General features: G+C 53.4%; 1 protein-coding gene across 1 annotated transcript in view; it reads left to right on the top strand.

The window, feature by feature from the left end:
- Positions 1 to 22,587, top strand: part of VIPR1 (vasoactive intestinal peptide receptor 1) — a 28,234-nt gene extending 5,647 nt beyond the window's left edge. Inside the window, exons 4-14 of the mRNA XM_039249865.1 lie at positions 5,347 to 5,454; positions 12,427 to 12,533; positions 13,920 to 14,026; positions 14,458 to 14,590; positions 16,895 to 17,048; positions 17,566 to 17,626; positions 17,829 to 17,895; positions 18,269 to 18,360; positions 20,781 to 20,910; positions 21,145 to 21,186; positions 21,882 to 22,587. Coding sequence (XP_039105796.1) covers positions 5,347 to 5,454; positions 12,427 to 12,533; positions 13,920 to 14,026; positions 14,458 to 14,590; positions 16,895 to 17,048; positions 17,566 to 17,626; positions 17,829 to 17,895; positions 18,269 to 18,360; positions 20,781 to 20,910; positions 21,145 to 21,186; positions 21,882 to 22,073 — 1,193 coding nt within the window. The 3' untranslated portion in view covers positions 22,074 to 22,587. The remainder of the gene's footprint in view (positions 1 to 5,346; positions 5,455 to 12,426; positions 12,534 to 13,919; positions 14,027 to 14,457; positions 14,591 to 16,894; positions 17,049 to 17,565; positions 17,627 to 17,828; positions 17,896 to 18,268; positions 18,361 to 20,780; positions 20,911 to 21,144; positions 21,187 to 21,881) is intronic.

The raw sequence follows: 22,587 nt of genomic DNA, 5'->3' as shown, positions 1-22,587 counted from the left end.
CACATAGGCCTCGAGGCACACAGGCTTCCCTCCCTATCCCAACCCACTGTCATCAGGCCAGGTGAACCACCTGCTCATTGTGCAGCTGGTGAGACAAGTCACAGTCACACTCAGAGGCCGAGCACGTGCAGGCCCAGCTCAGGGGTGTGGGAGAGCTCTGGTCTGGTAGCATGAGGACCTGATGGGTGGCGCCAGAGGCACCCTTGGGCGGAGGCTGCCCAAGTTCCCGGAGCCGGCAAGGCCAGCACTTCCGATGACCCCTCCCTACCCTGGGTGCCCCACACCACAGCTGAGATAGGAATGGGAGGGATTCCGGAGGCCTTCCTTTGAAAGGTGCCCTTGGGCATATAGGAGTGCATGTACCCCAATGTTCATAGCAGCACTCTCAACAATAGCCAAAACATGGAAAGAGTCTAAGTGTCCATCAACGGACGAATGGTTTAAGAAGATGTGGTTTATCTATACAATGGAATACTACATTGCAATGAGAAAGAATGAAATCTGGCCATGTGTAGCAACATGGTTGGACCTTGAAGGTGTTATGCTGAGCGAAATAAGTCAGGCAGAGAAGGACAAATACCATATGTTTGCACGTATAGGAGGATTAGGAGGAACTTAGCGGAGGACCATGGGGGAGAAGAAGGGGGGAAATAGTGGGGGAGATGGAGAAAGGCAAACCATGAGAGACTCTTGAATGCTGAGAACAAACTGAGGACTAGTGGGTGTGGAGGGGAAGGGGGGGATGGGCATGGAGGAGGGCACTTGTGGGGATGAGCACTGGGTGTTATATGGAAACCAACTTGACAATAAACTCTTTGTTAAAAAAAAGAAAAGAAAAAGAAAGGTGCCCTTGGGACAGATTCTGAAGGGTGGGCAGGGCATGGAGAAGCAGAGAAGCTGGGATGGTGGGAGGTGCCTAGGCAGACTGCCCCTCAGGATTGGGGGAGGGTATGGAGTTCAAGGCTCACTGAGGGCAGAGTAGGGCTGGAGCAGTTGGGTGGATGTGCCTGCTCTGGGCCTCTCTATCAGGTTACCTCCCTGAGGCCAAACTTGCAGTTGTGTAACAGCCTTGCTTGGAGCAGAAACATCTTTACATGTCCCAAGCTTCCCCGTCTCCTGTCACCTCTCAGAGATTGACATTTATGCAACCCTTCCTGGATCCCTCTTTCTTGGCCCTGGTGCCCAGAATCTGCTTCCTGCACCAGAAGTGAGTGTGTTTAGCCTCACGGATGGTCTTTACCTCCCCAGCTCTTGAGGAAGGACAGGCTCCTGTCGCCAGAGGCCTTAAGCTCAAGACCTGGGTAAAGGGTGGCCAGACCACCCACTGCCTCTGCACCTTGTCCTACCCTCCAGGTCAGAGAGGCTGGAGACATGGTGGACCATCCTCAGCAACCCCCAACAGTAGGATCCGGGGTGCACGTACCCCAGAGAGGCCCAGACCCCAAATCTAGGCCCCCCATGGCACTGCCTCCTACACCCCGTAGGAAAGCCATCCTCGTGATCCCAGTGAGGTAATTGCTGGCACAGGGTGCCTGTTGGGTGCCAAAATCCTGTCACTGGGAAGGCAGCCTGGGATCCAGACGAGGGCAAGTGAGTCTGCCCATGACCTTGTGTGGGTGGGGCTCTGGGCATGTTCATGCACATGTAGGTGTGTGCTCCCGGCTCATGTCTGTCTGGAGCTGCCTGGGCCTCTGGGGTCTGCAAGCTCGATGTCTGACTCTGAGTGTCTTTGTGTGTCAGGAGCATGTGTCCGCATAAGCCTGGACATGCCTGGGTTGTCTGCCTGGTGCGCTGTGTCTCCATGTGTTGTCTGTGTGTCGTCTGTGTGTGATCGTGGATGTACGAGTGTGAATATCTGCTCTGTGCCCACTCATGTCTATGCGTGCGTGACTGTGAGCTGCATGTGTCTCTCTGTGCCTCTTTTTGCCTGTGTCTGGTTTTCCCTTGTCCAAGGAATCATTCGTGTATGTATATTTGCATGTATGACTGTGGTTCTATGTGCCTGGGGTTGCTGGGCTGTGTGTCTCTCAGTGCACACATACCTATAAAACAGCACAGTGGAAGCCAGCCCCCACCCTGCCTCACTAACCCCACCCTGGTCTCCAGGCTGTCTTGCTTGTTGAAGGGGCACACACGGCCAAGAAGAGCCCTGTTTCTCTATGGGCCTGGGGACATGTGTGGTTGGGCTTATGGGCCTCTCTCTCAGGCACACAGAGAAGATTCCTGAGGCCCAACCCAAGACAACAGTCTCTCCAGACAGCCAGCATTTTTTTTTTCTGATTAAAAAAAATTTTTTTTTAATGTTTTATTTATTTCTAGGAGAGAGAGAGAGACAGCATGAGCAGGGGAGGGTCAGAGAGAGATGGAGTCACAGACTGAAACAGGCTCCAGGCTCTGAGCTGGCAGTCAGCACAGAGCCCGACACGGGGCTTGAACCCATGAACCGCGAGGTCATGACCTAAGCGAAAGTCGGACGCTTAACCGACTAAGCCACCCAGGCACCCTTAAAAATTTATTTTTAAGTTTACTTATTTATTTTGAGAGAGTGAGCGAGCATGAGTGGGGGAGGGGCAGACAAAGAATGAGAGAGAGAGAGAGAGAGAGAGAGAGAGCCCCAACCAGGTTCCACACTTGTCAGCACAGAGCCCAACTTGGGGCCCAAACTCACGAACTGTGAGATCATCACCTGAGCCGATGTCAAGAGTCTGATGCTTAACCAACCGAGCCCTCCAGGTGCTCTAGCATTTTCTTGGCTGTTACTCCCTTCTCAGTTTCCTGACTCTGCTGCCTCCTCCAGGAATCTTCCCTGACCGCACGCCTCTAGTGGCCTCTCTTCACAGGGTCCCCTGCTGTGTTCACTGGCCTGCACCCCAGGACAGTTCACAGCCCAGTCCTGGTGGTGTTGAGACTCCTTGAGGCCGAGTGCAGCTCCCCACCCAAGGGCAGTGCCCTGTCTCCCTTGCCCTGTGTCACTTCCGGTGAAGCCGACCTCAGGGCCAGAGACCCAGCTCCAAACCTACCGGCCGACTATGCGGTGGCTGGAGATGCAGAGAGCTCTAAGTCTGGTGAGGATTTAGACACAATAGCTGGCCTACAAATCAAGGTGTGCCAGGCACTGTCTGAGACGGCTAAACAGGGTCCAGCAGGGCAAAATTCCCCAGGGAACAGACATCGAGCCCTTCAGAAGAGGAGGAGAGTGCGAGGTTTGCTGGCAAGGGAGCATATGAACCTGTGAACAGGCTGCACCATTCACCAGCGATGTGACCTTGGGCTAGTTACCTACTTGCTCCCTGCCTCAGTTACTCATCTGTAAAATGGAAAGGTTAAATCAGTTATGTATTTAAAGAGGATAGGGGGCGCCTGGGTGGCTTAGTCGGTTAAGCGTCCGACTTTCGCTTAGGTCATGATCTCGTGGTTCGTGGGTTCGGGCCCCGCGTCGGGCTCTGTGCTGACTGTCAGCTCGGAGCCTGGAGCTTGTTTCAGTCTGTGACTCCCTCTCTCTCTGATCCTCCCCCGCTCACTCTGTCTCTCTCTCTCTCCTAAAAATAAAAAAAAAAAACATTTAAAAAAAAATAAATAAAGAGGATAGAAGAGTGCCTCCTACTTACAAAGGCTACCTAAGTATTTGTTGATATTATCAATAGGGTCCTGAACCACTAGCAGGATTTGCCTGGCATGATGAGCCCCTCTGTGGCCTCCTGAGAGGCTGGCACAGGAGCAGGGAAGGGGCCGGGAACCAGAGTAAGGCCACAGAAGCCTCATGATGGAGTGGACAGAAGAGCTTGGGATCCCCAAGGAAGGGAGGCCGTGGTCTCTGGCTGGGCCCCACAGATGCAGGTGTTCTCAGCCTTCAGCCGCAGATGTGGTTGTTGCAGTCCCCAAAGATCCCCTCCCCCCACCAGCCCTTCCCCCCCCCAGCCCCCTCCTCCACACCAGGTCACCCCAGCACTCAGAGTCCCGAGGCTCTCCCCCACATGGTGACATCCTTTCACCTCCTCTCCCCAGGCTCCTTTCTTGAGAACCTAGGAACCTTTGGACCTGGGCTGGGCTGGGCTGGGCTGAGCTGGCATTGACTTTGACTCAGGGGTTGGGTTTCCTGAAAAATCTATGAGACTGGCAGGGTTGCAAAGAAACAATTAAACCTCCCCCATGGAAGGGGATCCAGGCGAGTCCTAGCCCCTCAGGGGTGCTCAGACCCTGAACAGGCAAAACCATGTATCTGCCAATTAAAGCAGCCCCCTATGGACTCCACTGTGCACCCTTCACTAGGCAGCCCTCAGGGCTAGTAGGTTCATGGTGGAAAACACAGCCTGCAGTGCAGGGATTTCCCTACACTCACATCCTGAACACCACCACCCCACAGCACAAGTCACCATTTGACCGAGTTGGAGGCACCTATGTTGCCTTTTTGAGTTATACGAAGGCTCCCCGAGAACTAGCCGAAACCCAATATACCCACCATCCCATCATCCCCAACACCTCCTTTTAGAGCAAATGTTTTCTAAGGTCTCCTTTACTATAAAATGAAATTCAGGACATGGGCCTTCATTTTTCTTGTAAATGAAGTTCTGGTTGTAAAAGGAACATAAAAAGCAAAGTGATTTATAGTAAAATACTATGTACATATTCAGGCACAATCACACTAAAAAATAAGAAGACACAGTCTGAAGGTTGTACCTGTAAATCTAAACTCTGGGAATGTGGTAGCTATAGATGTAGATTGATGCACACGGCAATTGTTTCACTGACACAGGTTCATGGCCAACATTGCTGTAGGTAACGTGATGTTCCAAACCTTGAATGACTCTTAATAATGTTCAGCATATGACAAAGCACGTACCCAGAGCACATCTCCCTTTATTGGTTGTGTTTCAGGAAAACCCCATGTATGTTAAGGCTCTGTGGTAAGTGCCTCGTGTTTAGATGAGACATGGAGGCAGAGTCTAGGCTCCGGTCATTACAAAAGAGTTTCACCTGCACAAAGGCCCAGTGGCTCATCTGAAAGTCTTGCAGAAGACTCCACTTGCAGAATATCTCCCATCATGTTCCAGGTGAGGCCTCCAATCTCTGCAACAAACAAAACCCCACCAGTGTCCAAAACACCCCCAGGGAGCACTCTAGCCCTCACTGAGGGCCATGGATCTGGAGTCATGCCTTCTCCCCATTCCCTGTCAGAGCAGGCCCTTTACAGCCTGGGCAGGACAGTGTCACACCTCTCCAACTGGAGGCTCCCCCAGGTGGGAGCCTGGAGGAAGAAGCAGAGTGGGTGCCTAAGGGCTCAGGCCCCAAGGCTGGAAGCACCTGGTGGCCATGCTGACCTCTGTGTCCTCTGCCTTCACCCCTCAGGCTGCAGCAAGATGTGGGACAACCTCACCTGCTGGCCAGCCACCTCTCTGGGCCAAGTAGTCGTCTTGGACTGTCCTCTCATCTATAAGTTCTTCTCCCCGGTTCAAGGTGAGAGCCCTGGGTGGAAGTGGTGCCAGCTGGAGTGGGTACTCACCTTCAAGGAAGTGAGAAGGCAAAAGGAAAGGGGTCAAGGGGATGAGCAATTGTGGAGGAGGGACTTTGGGGAAGGTGATGTGCCAGAACTAGGTCTTTGAAGGATTCGTGGGATTTGACTAGCTCTTCACATAAAAGACACTCATGTGGGAAGGGCTCGCTAAATATTTGTTCAGCAATTGATAACCAGTTGACTGACAGATGCATGACTAAATTATAGCTCCCATGTTCCCCGTTGTCTTGGACTGGTCATGATTCAGTCTTTCACTGCTCGGAGCTGATGACGTTTTTGGCTTTGCGTACATGCCTTGTCATGTTTGTTTGTTTTTATTTTTGTTATTTTGAGAGACAGAGAGCGAAAGTGAGCAGGGGAGGGGCAGAGAAAGGGAGAGAGAACCCCAAGCAGGCTCCATGCTGTCAGCGCAGAGCCTGATGCAGGACTCTATCCCACAACTGTGAGATCATGACCTGCGCTGAAATCAAGAGTCTGACACTTAACCGAATAAGCCACACAGGTGCCCCACACCTTATCATATTCTTGAATGTTCCCATAGAAGGCAGGAAAGAAGAGGGGCCTCTTTAGGAACTGGGCTTTCTTGTTACCGATTAACTAAAGAAACTTCCTGCATATATTCAGCCGTTCTTCCATTCAGTGAATGTTTATTAAACATCTACTAAAATGACAAGCATGGGCTAGACAAACACAACATTAAAACAGCCATGCTGTCTGCTCACAGGGACCTAATGCTCTAGGTGAAGAGACATTTAGCAAGAAAACAAACATGTGTCACAAATGGTAAGAAGTGCCAGGAGGGAGAGGGGGGTAAGGTGCAACATCAAGGCAGTACTCACGGATGGGCGAGCTCGCGAGAGGGTACTGCTTCAGCTGCTCTCTGAGGACCTGGAGGCGAGAAAGATCCTGGGTTGGGGGAGAGAGAATCAGCAGCCTATGGGATGGGCACTCAGTAAATGCAGTGGAAGCCAGGGCGGCTGGAGCAAAGAGGGCTCAGGGGAGGGAGGAGAGGAGAGAGACAGCTGGCGGAGGCCAGACCACGCTGGCCCTGAGCACTGACTGAAGACTTGGGATTTTTTCCTAAGTTCACTGAGAAGCCACTGGAGGCATTAAGCCAGTAACTGACATGGTCCAATTTAGGTTGAGGTTTTTAACCAGTAATTCAGATTTTTCATGAAAAGAAGGGATTCTGGTAGTGCAATGGGAAGACCCATGAAAGGCAGTAATGGTTTGGACTTAGAGTGTGGCAGAGGAAAGAAGAGGGAAACTTGCTTAGGAAAGGTGTGCAAGGCTCATGCAGGGAGGGAGGGACCTAGCATGCCCCTCTTGGGTTTAAGTTTGATGAGCTGGGGGACTCATCAAAGACTAAGGGAGAAAAAAAAGACTAAAGGACCTGAGGGAGGGTGAGTCCAGAGTGGAGAGGGCCCGTGGGAGGAGTGGGTCCCAAGTGGGGAGGATCGGAAGGAGGAGTGGGTCTGGAGAGGAAGAGATTAATGAGGAGCAGGACTTAGAGAAGAATTCAGAGATGGAGCCTGGGTGGCTCAGTTGGTTAAGCCTCCAACTCTTGATTTCAGCTCAGGTCATGATCTCACAGTTTGTGATATCAAGCCCCATGTTGGGTTCTGCCCTGATAGTTGGAACCTGCTTGGGATTCTCTCTCTCCCTCTCTCTCAGCCCCTCCCCTGCTCATGCTCTGGCTCTCTCTCAAAATAAATAAACATTGAAAAAATTTTTTAAAGAATTCAGAGACTGAGCAGAAAGACACTTGGGCATCTCTTACTTCAGGTGACCTTTCTCTCTCTGGACCTGCTTCCCTGTTTGTAAAATGGGGACAGGAGGTGGGCCAAAGGGAGTCTTTGGGGGCAGGCTGGCTTTGCTCCCCAGCGCTCAGTGTTGTGACCTCAGCATCGCCCTCCCTGAGGAGTCGGAGCAGTCACAGAGGGGTCGTATTCCAGGCCAGCCGCCACTCAGCCCAGCTCTCCAGGGGAACCCAGCACCTGGGTAGGTAGGCGAGGAGCCCCTCCGGGAGCTTTCGTGTGTCCAGTCAGCAGAGCCTGCAACCAGCCTTCTCTCAGATTCCCTGGAAGGGCCTGTGACTTGTGCTCCTCCGGACACTCTGCTGACTACATCCCTCCTGATGGCTTTTCCTTCTGTCCCTGCTGGAATTGTCAAGGCAGCAACTTCGCATAGGAACCTGGACTGCAGCCTCCACCATCTGCTAACCCTGAGACTGCCAGCCTCCATGGGGCTCACGTGGTGCCCTTCCTTGGGCAGAGTCAGCCTGTCACCAGAACTCACCTAGTGACAAGTTGAAGATGAAGTAGATTGTAGCCCCCACCATATATCAGCCAAATGCCCTTGTGCAGTAAACAACCTGCACAACTGTACTTGGTCCCTTAGCCTCTGAAAAAGACGGAGAGAGACAGGAGACTAGGCTGGGGCTGAAAATGTAAGGGAAAGAGATGTATTTTCCTGGGAAGAAGGTGTAAGCCAGTGACCTTAAACTCCAAAGAGGGGGGTTTGCGAGAAAGGCAAGTGTGGAATAGAAATAATGCCATCCCTAACTCTAGCCCCTTTGGGTGAGAGGACTGGGGAAGGAGTGTCCTCCCTGGAGGGCTGGAAGGGACCTAGTTCTACAGGGAAGGCTGAAGACACCTGAAGAGGATAAAGACTGTAGAGTTAGAAAGAAGGCATCCACCTGGGCTGCATAAAATTCCTGGAGGAGGAGCACTGGCCAGGCAAGGGACTGCTCATCAAGGGACCAAAATGTCTGTGGGGACCTGGTCCTTTAATTTGTGGTCTGCATGTCTTTCTTTCTTTCTTTCTTTCTTTCTTTCTTTCTTTCTTTCTTTCTTTCTTTCTTTCTTTCTTTCTTTCTTTCTTTCTTTCTTTCTTTCTTTTTTTTTTTTATTTATTTCTAGGAGAGAGAGAGAGAGACAGCGTGAGCAGGGGAGGGTCAGAGAGAGAGGGAGTCACAGACTCTGAAATAGGCTCTAGGCTCTGAGCTGGCTGTCAGCACAGAGCCCGATGCGGGGCTTGAACCCACGAACCGCGAGATCATGACCTAAGCAAAAGTCGGACGCTTAACCGACTAAGCCACCCACGCGCCCCTTCATGTCTTTCATCTGTGGTGTTTTCACCTTTAGATATTTGAAAAGCATTTTTTAAGAGTGAAAACTAGAACCGCTAATTTGGTTGAGGAAACAACACACGCTACATTAACTCTGTCCGTGGGGTCTGTGGGACATCTCCTCTCCCCACCTCACCACCTGCATGGCGAAGCCACGGGTAAGAAAGTTTGGATGCCATCCTAAGACGTTTGCCCTGGCTGATTGGGACAGGATACCATTGACAGGATTTCAGCAGGGGAGTTTCCTGTCACATCGAGGATTTAGAACAATCTCTCCAGCTCTCTCGAGCTGGGAGTGGGTGAGCGGAGACAGGAAAACGGGGAGAGCCACCAGGAGGCTCCTACCTACTTCCGGAGAGGTGAGATGGTGGTGGTGAGGAAGGGAGGCTGGGACAGGACTGGTGGCTGAGGGAGAGTTGGGGGAGACAGAGAGAGAAGGAAAGGAATGCCCAATTTCTACCTTTAGTCACTGAGCTGTGCTTTTCACATGGAGGGCCCCAGGAGGAGTGGAGGGGTGGCTGTGATTCCTTTTCATGACATGGTGAGCAGGAAGAGGCTCTTACATATTGCCTTCTACACACGCAAGTTCGGGGTGCATCTTGGGGCCCCGTAGTGGCCATCTTTGAGATCTCTTCAGGAACAGTTCCCGTTGAGACATGGGCCACAGCCCCAGGGCTCTTCAAAGAGGCCACCCAGCCCTGATGATGAACCACTATCCCCCCTGCCTTCCCTGGATACCCAGGGAAGCCAAGGTCCCAGGGGACAGGGCGTACCTTCAGCCTGTCTGGAAGCTCAGAAAGGTGCAGAGTCAGGCTAACCCAAGTCTGTATCCCGAGCCTGATGCTTCCTTGCTGTGTGACCATGGGCAGGTCACCCAACCTCTCTCAGCCGTGGCATTGCCCTCTTCTAGTGGAACTAATAATAACTCCTAATCGCTAGCTTTCACACAGTAATATTTATTGCCCCTCCCCCACAGAAGGCATGAGAAGCTTCTGTGTAGATTCAGATGGGCCACCTAGTTCATGATGGTCCCAGGTGCCTGCTATGTCATGGGCCTGGCCCATGGAACTCTGGTCCTTCCAGTGAGAGTGGAGCTCAAAACTTGAGGCATTAGTGTTGCCTTCAAGGCTGGCTGATTTGGCCTTGTCCCTTTTTTCTACTTGCCCCAGGCTGTTGGGGGATGTTCATGCAAGAATCGGGTCCTGGGCAGGACCCACAGTGGGCTCCTTAGATCTGGGGCTGAGCCAGGTCAGTGCTTTACTGACTGTCTGGTTGAAGCCTGCCTGGGCTGCAGTGAGGGAGCTGGGGGGCTGAGCAGGGCCCGCAGGAGGACTTCTCTCTCGTGCTGAGAGCCTCCTGCAGCAGTGAGGTTGAGAAGCCTGCACAGGGAAGGGCTCCTAAATCAGGCACCACCCCAGCCCAGTGCCTCTTCATCCCTCCTGCTCCCTCCAGAACCTCACAGTGGAAAGAGACCCAGGCCCAGCTACTCCTCACTGACTGTCCCCAGCCCCCCAGTTGTCCTTCAATTCCTCAGCCATAAACTAGGGTGCTAATAACCTCTTTCAAATGGCACCCAGGAGGATTAACAGAAATAGTGGAAGGGGAATCACCTGGTATATTCCAAGCACACAGCCATGTTTAGAAATAGTAGATGTACATGCACAGTGACCACCACCCCACCCTGCCACCCTGGGCTCTCAGGACAGCTCGACACCTCCTACAGCTCTGCACTTGCACACCTGACACAAGTCCTCAGGTCCCTTCAGTGCAGGTGGGGGCAAGGGGGCACCTGAGAAGACTCTGGGGATCACACATACTCTACCTTCTCTCTGTGTGGTCTTGGGCAAGTGGCCAACCTCTTGGAGCCTCACTTCTCAAGGGTGAAGTGGGATTCCCTTCCTCACTGGAGGGTGGAGGGAACCCAGTGAGACACTGAGCCTAAAACCCTCTGTACAGCACTGATGAATGAAGAGTTCTCAAACTTGTCATTGTGATGCAGCTGATGACGGTGATGCTGCTGCTGCTGGTGGTGGTGATGGGGACCATGGTGGTGGCCATGATGTTGACAATAGTGATGCTGCTAGTAGGGGTGCTAATGGTGATGGTGACAGTGATGATACCAGTGATGATGAGGACAGTGGCTGTGGTGCTGGTGAGAAAGGAGCTTAGGGCAAGGACATTAGGACTCTTCTTCTCCTTCTTCTTCTTCTTTTAAATTTCTGAGAGAGAGAGAGACAGTGTGAGCAGGGGAGGGTCAGAGAGAGAGGGAGACACAGAATCTGAAACAGGCTCCAGGCTCTGAGCTAGCTGCCAGCACAGAGCCCGACATGGAGCTCGAACCCACGAACCATTGAGATCATGACCTGAGCCGAAGTCAGACGCTTAACCCACTGAGCCACCCAGGCGCCCCAAGGACCCATCTTCCTTCTCAGCTTTACCTCACCTCCTTCCCTACTGTGCTCTTCCTCCTTCTCCTTCCCTCTTCCTCTATCCCTTTACCTCCTCCTCCTGCCTCTTCTCCCTCCCACCACCCCTGCCTTCCTCTCTCTCTTTCCTCTTCCTCCTCCTCCTCCTCCTCTCTCCCCCTTCCTCTTCCTCTCACCCCAGTAAGCCAGCTTTCACCCTGGACTCCAGTGCCTCTTTAATCAGTCCTGGTATAGAGGGAGGGGATCTTCTTTGGCTCACCCATTTTCTTTCTTTTTCTTTTTTTAAAAAGTTTATTTATTTATTTTGAGAGAGAGACAGCAAGCAGGGCAGGGAGAGAATCCCAAGCAGACCCTATGCTGTCAGCGCAAAGCCAGATGTGGGGCTCAAACTCATGCCCCTGGGATCATGACCTGAGCTGAAATCAAAAGTTGGATGCTTAACTAATTGACTGAGACATCCAGGTACCCCCAGCTCACCCATTTTCTATTCAAGTCCTCTCCAGGGCTAGAGAGTGAGCAGCCTTGAGGTAGCCCTCGCGCCCCATGTGCTCTCGTCAGCCCTGTCCCTTTGCTACAGCTTTGGGCCCCCAAGAACAGTGGAGAATACCCCTGCCCTGGAGCCTCAGCCTCAGCCAAGTTCAACCCCAAGGTCCTGCGGTGCTGTGGTGCCTGATTCCCCGCACAGGTGCTTTTGCCCAGGCAGGTCCCTACCAGGACTCCCTGCTTCCCTATTATGAGCATTTCAGACCGGCACCCTTATCAGGTACCCTCCAACCCCACTTCCAGCCTCACCTTTGGTCCCTCTTCAGCAGCACATCTGAGCCACACTGGGCGTGGGAGGAAATCAAGCATCAGCCCAGGTAGGCTGACCCCGGAAGAGCCCCTCGGCCCAGCCACAGGGCTGCCATCTGCACCCTCAGGACAGAGAAATCATCTGCCGCACCAGCTCCTATGGCCCTGTGACATGGGTGAACATTTAGTTCATGACAAGGGTCGTAGGTCATTCTATACCAAGAATCCAGGCTGTGACAAAGATCACTTTATTATATCTTGCACCCAGGGTCAGTTTCAGGCATGACAAGGGGCAAGACTGAGCCCACGAAGCCCATAGTCTGCTCTGACTGTTACTCATGGTGAAGGGTCCCCTTGTAGCCCCAGAAGAGCTTTTCCCTGCCCCAAGTCCCCCCGTGACGCCCTGGGGGTCTAGGTCAGGGCAGCCTGATAACAACCAGAGTGCTGGAGATAAGGCTGAGCTCAGAAACAGCCCAGCCTCATGCCTACTCCATGCACTTGCCCTGCTCCCAGCCTCAACCTCTCTCCTCTTCTCTGTCTCACCTTCCCCTCTCCCCTCCACCCAGGCCGAAACGTGAGCCGTAACTGCACCAACGAAGGTTGGACGCCCCTGGAGCCTGGCCCCTACCCCATTGCCTGTGGCTTGAATGACAGAGCATCAGATTTGGATGAGGTGGGCCTCAGCACACTCCTGCCCTCCCAGAGTGCCTTGGCCTGCAAGGCTCTTCCACTCTCCCCTAACAAGGAGTAAGGTTGCCATCTGTGTGCAAGCCAGGACTCCAGGGGTCTGCCTTCCCCAAGCCTCCTTCCTCACCAGGACTGCATTCCAGGGGCTCATCCCCCTCTCTGTGCCTGACAAGGAACAGGAAGGGGACTTTCATGAGGATGATACACAACAGCAAAAGCTAAAGCAGCCCTCTGCCCCCAGACTGGCCCCCCGCCCCCCCACTGACTCATGAGACCTTGCTCCAGCTCTGGAGGGACAGGGAGGGTAAATAGCATCTTCCTAGCTCATGCAGAAGGGAAACTGAGGGGCACAGCCTCAGTAGGCATCAGGGACAGGGACAGGTCCCCAGTCCCAGGAAAGGTATGTGCCCTGGAGCAGATGAAGCGTGAGTGGTCACTGTACGGATGTGGGCCCCAGAGCCACGTGGGGATACTGATGGGAAGTGAGAGTATAATTGGAGTCCTCAGCTAGGAGCCCCCTCACTGCTTTGGTGTGGGGACACCTGTATGTATGTGTGTCTGTCTGCTGTGACATTTGTCCCGCCCCCAGACACTGTTCTCAGAGCTTTTACCCCTCCCACAAGGGCAGCTTCCTCAGAGGACTTCAAAGCCCACCAGGTCCTCAGGCAGGATCTAAATCCCCTAAATCCCACTTAAGCACTTGCCTGCGTTCCAGCAGGGTATGGGACATGGAGAGAAACAAGGGCCTTGCCCAGTGATCACGGGCTCTGCATATGTGTCCATAGGGAGGCTTTTGGGAGGGGGCCGGCAAGAAGCCTTTGGATTCCAGATTAGTCCTGCACCCTCCTGAAAGGCTAGATTGCCTTCCTCTTGCTGGGAGCTCTAAAAGGGAGATTTTGGGGTATCATCTTTAGCATTCTAATTCCCTGTGTGGCTTTCTTGCTGCATGGTGGGAGGTCCTCATGTGGAGTGTGAAGGGCACAGTGTTGGGCTGCCAGGGGCCCAAGGCCAAAGTTGGCATGGAAGGGGTGCTGGACGCATGACTGCAAAACAGGCAAATGGAACCCATGAGGTCTTTGCTCTTTCTGTCACTGGCATTTCCCTCATGAAAGAGCAGAGAGGAGGCTTAAGTCAACCCCCGCCCCACCCTGGGAAGCAGTCCTCTGATGTCTGTAGAAACCCAGGGGAGGGGGGTCAGAAGTCTGGGGACTGAAGGGGGTGGCTCAGCTACTCTTGGGACCCCTGGATCTCTTCATCTGCCAGGGCAGGGATGGGAGGCAGGGCGTGTAAGACATGCACCCTTGCCAATGCCCGCTAGGTGAGCCCACGGCCCCCTAAGACCTCCCCTCCCCTGCCACCTTCTTCCCTCTAGCAGCAGCAGTCAATGTTCTACACTTCTCTGAAGACCGTCTATACCGTCGGCCACAGCCTGTCCCTTGCTGCCCTTCTGGTTGCTACAGCCATCTTGAGCCTGTTCAGGTGAGGTCCAGCCACAGCAACAGGCCTCAGAGCAGACCTAGCCAGGTCACTCCTGTGCTCGAGCCCAGCCTGGCTTGGTCATGCTCTGGCCCCCTTCCCTGTCACCCCTAGGCAGCATAGAGTCCCTGCCCTGTCCCCCTACCAGGCCAACCTCCCCTGGTGAGAGCAGGCTGCTCAAAGCATGCCACCTGTCTCAGCCTAGTCCCCACAGGATGGCCCTGCACTTGGAGGTAGGGCACCAGAGGAGGGCAGGCTCAGGAGGCTGAGGCACTTGGAGGCCAGTCTACACCCGGGTTGGGGGCCCTAGGGGTGGGGCCTGCACTTGGAAGCCCGAAGTTCCCCTGCCCGCCACTTGCTCAGAGCACCAGACAGGTGGCTGGAGTGGGGGTCCCAGGCCTCCCCAGCCTCCCAGCTCTGCCCGCCTTGCACAGGAAGCTCCACTGCACGCGGAACTACATCCACATGCACCTCTTCATGTCCTTCATCCTGAGGGCCACCGCGGTTTTGATCAAAGACTTGACCCTCTTCAACAGCGAGGATGTGGACTATTGCGCCCAGGGCTCGGTGAGGACCCCGCCCAGGCCCACGTCCTTCTCCCTCTTCACCTTTACTTTCTCACATCTCAGTCCTTCCCCTGCTCCTTCTTTCCTCTCTTCTCCTTCCTCCTCTCCCTCCCCAAGGATGGTCAAACCCCTACCCAACCCCATCTTCAGTTCCTTGAATCCCACCTCAGCCACCTGGGAGCTCACAGACCTGCCCCTGCCCATGACAGATGTCCCTCCTTAGTGGGAAATGCAACACTTCATAGCCAGAGTCCACACTCCCCCATCCCTCCTCTGTTGCTAACTTCTAGAGTGATCTTCGGGAACTCCCTGCCTCAGTTTCCCCATCTTGCAAGGACTTCCAAGCTTCCATCCTACTCTCCCACCCCTACCACCAGCTGGAGCCTGTCCAGGGACACACACAGCCCTCGTCTTCCCTTCTTCCCCTGCCATCAGTCCATTCTGGGCCTTCCTCAGGAAGGGAAGTTAAGAGTGTCTAAGGAATTAATTGCCCATCACTAAGCAGTACATCTACAAATGATCATGAGCTCAGGGCCCCCTCCCTGAGTGCCCTCAGAGCTAAGGCAGAGAGGTCAAGACCAGCCCTGGCTCCTACCTATTCCTGTGGCCAGGCATTCATGAGGCACTACCTCAGGGGCAGTGCATTGCTTTGGGAGTCAGCAATACCTTCTCCTTAGAGAATGGACCGATGATCGTGGGGTCTCGCAGGTAGCAAGAAGGAAGGGAGACCCAGGTGACTGCCCTGGCCAATCCCAGAGCTCCTCTGAGGATCCCACCCAGGAGCTGGGGCCTATGAGCTGTGGAACCAGGGAAGCCAGGAAGCCTCCAGCACACTTGTTGAGGATAACTGTGGAGACTGGCTTTCCAATTCATTAGCAGCTCTCTGAAGCTCTTCTAAGGCAATAAGCACAGATAATTGTCCTATTAAAGAGATGAGCTATTCTAGTTGCAAGGCAAGTGGGTGGAGGATGGGGGGGCACAGGCCCACCTGTAGCTGGAAGGACTGAAGTGGGACCGGAAGGAGCTCGCAGCCACAGGAAGAGGAGAGCAGACGACTCTCTAAGGATGTCTCAAAGCCAAGGGCACAGGAAGGATGGGTGGGTACCTGTGTTCCAGACAGGAGTGGAATCTAAAGGGCTTCCTGGAGCGGGAGGGCTTTAAGTTCTGGCTCACAGGTATTGGGGCTTGATCTGAAATGGAAGACTGTTTCTGGGAGAGGACAGAGGTCTTCCAGTCGTGCCAGGTGGGCCACCCAGAGCCCCCAATTGCCCTACTTCTGCCTCCTCTTGCCTCTTCTCAACACTTCCATCAGGGCCCCACTCCACAGCCCATAGCCCACAACTCATATATTCAGGGAACTCTTGCAAACCCAAGCAAGAATTCTCCCTCATACCTCTTCCAGCCACCTTCCATCCTAATTGAAATAAGGTGAATGAGTGGGTGGGACAGGGGTTCAGTGAATGGGTAGGTAGACGGCTGAGTAAATAGGTGCATGGATGGCTGTCTAGGTGGAAGGATAGATGGATAAAGTAAGAAAAATTGGATAGATGACAGGTAAAAGAGCAGATGAGTAGATAGGAGGATGGATGAATGGATGGTTAGGTGTGGATTGATAGTGGATATCTAGTAGATGGATAGGTAGAAGAATGGAGAGATAGATAGGTGAGTCATGGATAGACTGTTAGATGAGAAGATGAAGAAATAAATGATCAGTGGATGCATGGACCATAGATAGACAGATAGATGAGCTGGTAGCAGATACCTAGCAGATACATAAATGGATAGGTGGATGGGTGGGTGGATGGTTGGATGGGTAGGTGGATAGATACACATATAGAAGGAAAATGAATAGATGATAAATTGATGGATGGATCATTAAAACTGCACGCTTAGGGGTGCCTGGGTGGCTCAGTTTATTAAGCATCCATCTTCAGCTCAGCTCATGATCTCGCAGTCCATGAGTTCGAGCCCCGTGTTGCACTCTGTGCTGACAGCTCAGAACCTGAATCCTGTTTCAGATTCTGTGCCTCCCTCTCTCTCTGTGCCTCCCCTACTCATACTCTCTTTCTCTGTGTCTCTCAAAAATGAATAAATATTTTACAAAAAACTGCACGCATATCCCCAAATATCAGATCATCTAAAATCAAGGATAATGGGAATACCACCGGGTATATTTCTTAAGAAATGATGCAAGAACAACAAAGAGATTAAGTTGGCCATTCTGCACCGGTGTTTGTTGCCCCAAACAGAGATGTGGGCAAGCAGAGGACCCCAGTGAGCCTCTTCTCGGTTCCTCCCCCTGCAGGTGAGCTGTAAGGCAGCCATGGTCTTTTTCCAGTACTGTATCATGGCCAACTTCTTCTGGCTGCTGGTGGAGGGCCTCTACCTGCACACCCTGCTGGCCGTCTCCTTCTTCTCTGAGCGGAAGTACTTCTGGGGGTACATACTCATCGGCTGGGGTATGGTACTAGGGAGGGCTGCCAGGCTGGAAACAGAAGGGGCAAGGCCTGGGGAGCTCACTAGGGGGTGGGTGCCAGCCCTGCCTGCACTCTTAGGTCTCCCTGGGCTACAGGGCCTGCCTACCAGGCTCTATCTAGGCCAAGAGTTGACAAATGTCCCCCCAGTGTCTGACCCCAGGGTAGGTGCCTTCAGATTGTAGCTGAAACTAGGCCTGATCTGTGGGACAGACAGTTTCTATGGGCATCCATTTCCTCTTCAGCCCTTGAAGCCCTGGGCTACTGCTAGTCTGTAAAGTGCCCCTGTCAAATTTAAGAAAAGATCCTCCTTTTAGGTGGATACAGACCTACAGGCATAGTGCTCCACCCCTTCAGTAGAGCAAGCATCTTTGCACAGTAAATGGTCTGTGCAACCACAGGTGGTAGCCCCAGAAACCCACTCTCCCTCCCTTTCTCTCTCCTTTCTCCTAAATCTCTGCCTTGTGCCCTGTTCTCTTTTTCTCTTCTTTGGTCCTGACAGGGGTGCCCAGCACCTTCACTATCGTGTGGACAATCATCAGGCTCTATCTGGAGGATATGGGGTGAGCTGCTGCCCCACCCCCTCCCCCAGGCTGCCATCATCTGGGGAGAACCCCCAGGTGGGATGAGGGGAAGCCGGGAGGCACAGACCCTGGGACTGTGGTGTCTAAAGGGCTCAGGGGCAGAGCTGGAGCACCCAGGAGGACCTCTGACCTGGCTGAGGACAACCGTTCTCATTCTTCCCCCACTCCATGCCCTGTCCAGATGCTGGGACACCATCAACTCCTCATTTTGGTGGATCATAAAGGCCCCCATCCTCACCTCCATCTTGGTAAGGCCTCTTCCCACCATGTAGAGATAGGGAAACTGAGGCCCAGACTGGGAATTCACTTACTTCAGGTCACACAGGAAATTCGTGTTAGAATGAGGACAAAAACATAGGCTTCCCAGCACCCCTAAGCAAGATCATCACCATCCTTTTCCCCATCACTTCCTGCTCTAAGATGAAGAAAACAGATTGGGAGGGCCAGTCCCTAAAGATGTGAAGTAGAGTTCCCAGATGACCCGCCCAAAGTGGGGGAAGCTAGGGAAGAGATAAGACAGACAGACAACAGGGTCCTGGGGAAAAAACCAGGCCATCAGTCCGGGGAGCTAGGCACCTCAGCCTCCCCTCTCTGACCACTAACCTTGGCCCCATCTGCCAGGTGAACTTTATCCTGTTTATTCGCATCGTCCGAATCCTGGTTCAGAAACTTCAGTCCCCAGATGTTGGGAAGAGTCACAGCAGCCCATACTCGTGAGTATGCTCTGGCTTCGTCGGTGTCCACAGCCCTGGTCCTCAAACCTGCCCACGTGTCTTTGACGTTTTCCAGGAACTTAGGTGACTCCAGAGTCACCAAAGCCACCTTGCTCTTGCCCACTACCACCCCCATGACCTGGCTCAGCTCACAAGTGTCCCCTGCTCCAGCTCCATGCTCACCAGGCTCATAAACCCTGTGCCTGCTTCTCCTGCAGTCACTCACTTAGCAGGTGACCTGACCCACATATTTATCTTCTGCCAAGCCAGGGAGCTTGAGAAGACAACAGATAACTTGTACCCTATTCACTCCATGTGCCCAGTCCCTGGCATGTACCTGGCACGGAAAAGGGACACAGTAGATGCATGCCCTGGGGAAGCCCTCAGCTGAACAACGAGGTCACCGCATTCAGGATTCAGGAGTCCCCAGTAATAGTAACAGCAGTTTGCATGTGAGGTGTGTGCTAAGGGGTTTCCACAGATCGTCTTATGTCATCCACACAGTCCCATATAAACTGTCCACATTTTGCAGGTGAGGAAACTGACACTCCCTCCTCTTCAAGGGTGGGAAGCACATGGCCATGGCAGGGGGAGGGGGCAGTGTGCCTGGGATAGTGGTCATGCTCCTTGCTTGGAAAGGTGTGTGGGCTGCCCTCTGCTCTTGGGAGGACTGTGGAAACAGGAAGGTTTTCATGAGAACAGGGCTTGAAGACAGAACTAAAGAAACATGGACAGGGTGGCTGTGTGGAGGTGAGTAGGGGTCTGCGTGCCGTCAGACGAGAATAGAAGACTGATTTTCGGTGCTGCAGAGATGGGACAACCCTTAAGTGTCCCTTAAGGGCCTCCCAGTCCTGGGATTCTGGACTATTCTTGGCCTGGCTTCTCTTGGGAGAGTCTTGTGCTGTGGTTCTAAGATTCTTAGCTAGAACGTCACCAGCTGCTGGATTTAGGATTCTATTCTGGAATCCTGTGATTCTCTCTGATGAGACTAAGACTCATGTTCCTGGTGTGATGGCATTCTCCCCTGCTGTGTGCGTAGGAGGAACTTCCCTTCCAGTCTGAGAATGGGGTCTGTAGCCTGCCCGGAGGCAGTACAATAGACCTGTGCATCCTTATCCTCTGCTTTGCCTGCAGGGCCCAGTTTGCCCCAATGGAAAACTGCTCCAAAGGGCTTGAATCTGAGGCAAAGGAAGCTGGTCATCACCAGGTCCACGTGGCTGAGATAGAAACTGAACAGCTGTTGGCAGGCAGGGGGCGGAGGGAACAGGAGATGGAGCTCCCCGCTGAGGGGCTGTCAGTTCCCACTCTCCACCTCCCCATAAGCCTTCAATTTAAAGAAAGCCACCATCTGTCAGCCTCGGGCATGTGGGATAGAGTTGTGGGCAAAGAGGGGTGGGCAGTGCTTAGGATCTTGGCATGGCTGGGAACCAGGTCCAGGAAGGAGCAGGAGGGGCCAGTCCGTGGGACCTCAGGCCCAGGACTAGGCTTCCCTGGACTGACTGCCAAGGCAGAAGAGATCAAGGCGGAAACCTCCTGCCCCTCAGACCTCTCCCAGCCAGGGAACTGTGAGCTCACACTGCCTGGGCCAGCTCTGAGGTCAGGTGGCTGGGAGGCCTGACCAGGATGATCCCTGCTCCTTTGGAGAGGTATGAGAGGTATGAGTCATTTGTTATGAATATCGACCCTTTCAAGCACACAAGGCTGGTGGAGGAAGAGCTGGTCCTTCAGAGCCTGCTGAGAGTGTGTGCATGGATGTGGGAGGCTTGGAGGGAGGGATGCAATCTCAGAAAAAAATGGCAACTTCTAGAGAAGTGGACAACAGAGAAGCCAAAGACAGAGCTGTACTAAACTGGAGAGCTCAGCATTCTCCCAAGTGGCCTTGGGCACATGTGGTCAGGACCCCAATTACAAAGTTTTCCTTCCCAAATGTCCTCATCCCTAGTAGAGAATTAGTTTCTTGTGGATGAACTGCACTTAATAACATCCAAAGCAGTTCTGAGTTGCCAGTGGACCCTTGTTTCCATAATTTTTCATGTTGAGCATACATGTATCCCACCATAAAGATTAGGAAAGCTGAGACCAGGAAAGAGGGAACCAAGACCTCCTGTAGGCTGAGAGCATCTCTCCCTTGGCTGCCACAGAGCCTGAAATACTAGGTTTCATCCTCGGGGTTCAGCACTGGCCTCCTTTATGGTCCCTCCTCCAGAAAGGTGAGAAAAGAGAGTTTCCTTCTCCTTTATGCTTGCCTTTAGGCTAAGAGACCTGGAGGTGGCGGGGAGAGGGATGAGGATAGAGGCACTGCAGATAGGAAACAGGAACACATCGGCACATAGTACTTCCGGAAGCCAGCAGCCCATCCTCACAGCCCGATCATTGTCCCTACCTCCTGTACCCACTGTCTGTCTTTCCCTTGTCCCCAGGAGGCTCGCCAAATCTACTCTTCTTCTGATTCCCCTGTTTGGAGTGCACTACATCATGTTTGCCTTCTTTCCCAACAACTTTACAGCTGAGGTGAAAATGGTCTTTGAGCTCGTCATGGGGTCTTTCCAGGTATGAACCATCAACCAATGTCTGTGTTCTTCTCTGGGCTCAAAGGGAATTGGGGTCTTGGACCCTTGCCACTGGATTCCATTTTTCTCCCACTGTAATAAGTCGTGATTAAGACCTACTGTATACTTAGTCCTTTGGTTAATCAGGGGAACCTAGGGACAGGGACGGGTGGTACAGGGGCTGGGGTCTCCTGGAGTCTGTCTACCTCACCCCCCCTACCCTCTTCCTCCCTAGGGTTTTGTGGTGGCCATCCTGTACTGCTTCCTCAATGGCGAGGTAAGCCACTCCCAGACCTTGGGGACCAGGCAATAGCACTCAGGTTTCAAGATCCGGAAACACAAATGGGATATGTGCAGAGCAAGGATGGGTTAAATCTTATGACTCCAAGTGTGATTCTCAGACTAGAAAATAGGTGATGGCCCATAACTAGGACCTTGTGAAAAATGCTGATTTCTGCCCTCTGCCCAGACCTGCTTAGAATCTGCATGTTAACACACACACACACACACACACACACACACCCCTGGGATACCTGGGTTTCGTGTGCACATTGGTTTGGTTAAGTGGCAAGTGGGGATAGGGGAAAGGGGTGGGCAGCCAGTGGAGGCTGAGTTACTGTGGAGGGTTACAAAGCACAGAAATCTATCCACTCAGAAGAGCTCGTGTGAGCTGGAGGGCAGTGTTCAGAAGAATGGGGATTCGACCATGTCGGGGCAGCACCCCTCTCCCTCCCCAGACCTCATTCTCTGATCTTCTCTCTCCCTCCTACCTCCCCACCTACCTCCTCCAAGGCCTTTATTCAACCCCTATCCCTAGTGCACTGTGCATTAGCCAAGGTAGCATCTGGGTCTCTCAATTTAGACTCCCCTAGAGGATCTGACTGGCTGGCTCAGCACCCTAAATCCAGAGCAGCCCAGTCAGCCACGGAGGAGGCTTACTAGGAGCGGACTTGAATACCTCGCTTTTCCCAGGTGCAGGCGGAGTTGCGGCGGAAGTGGAGGCGCTGGCACCTGCAGGGCTTCTTGGGTTCGGACCCCAAATACCAGCACCCCTCAGGAGGCAGCACCGGGGCCACATGCAGCACGCAGGTCTCCATTCTGACCCGTGTCAGCCCGGGTGCACGCCGTTCCTCCAGTTTCCAGGCTGAAGTCTCCCTGGTCTGACCGCCAGCTCCCATGGGCCCCCACCAGCCATTCTTTCCGCACCTCCCACCCCGGGTGGCACCGGGCACCGAGGCCTGCCCGGGGGACACCAGCCCCAGCCCTGGGCTCGGAGGCTGCCCTGGTCCCCAGGCTACTGTCCGGACGCCCCCAAAGAACTCTGCCCTTGTGCTTTCCTGAGGAGAGTAGAGTGCACAGATGCGGGAGCCACTTCTCTGCAAGTATGGGTGTTGGGTGCTCTCATCTGGGAAGATGTGGGGTGGAGCTCAGCCATCAGAGTCCTCATCTACCAATCAGGGGCAAGAAACCCACATGCTCTCACCTGACTCGGCACTGGTAGCTCTCAGGCGCAGTCCAACGTAGGCAGCAGCCCATCCCTGGGCAATGGCTGGGGAGTGTGGCCAGTGCCGAGGACACAAAGATCTTGCACCTAAAGGTCACCCACTGCCACCATCACCTCAACAGAGCCTGAAGTTCCACCGTTCCTGTCAAGTTTCTTCAGGTTAAGCATCATTAT

This window comes from Hyaena hyaena, unplaced genomic scaffold, assembly GCF_003009895.1.
Source record: "Hyaena hyaena isolate Hyena2069 unplaced genomic scaffold, ASM300989v1 scaffold_350, whole genome shotgun sequence".
Classification (NCBI taxonomy): Eukaryota; Metazoa; Chordata; class Mammalia; order Carnivora; family Hyaenidae; genus Hyaena; species Hyaena hyaena.
Note: the sequence above shows the minus strand (reverse complement) of the source record. Positions and strands in the feature narration are given on the sequence as shown.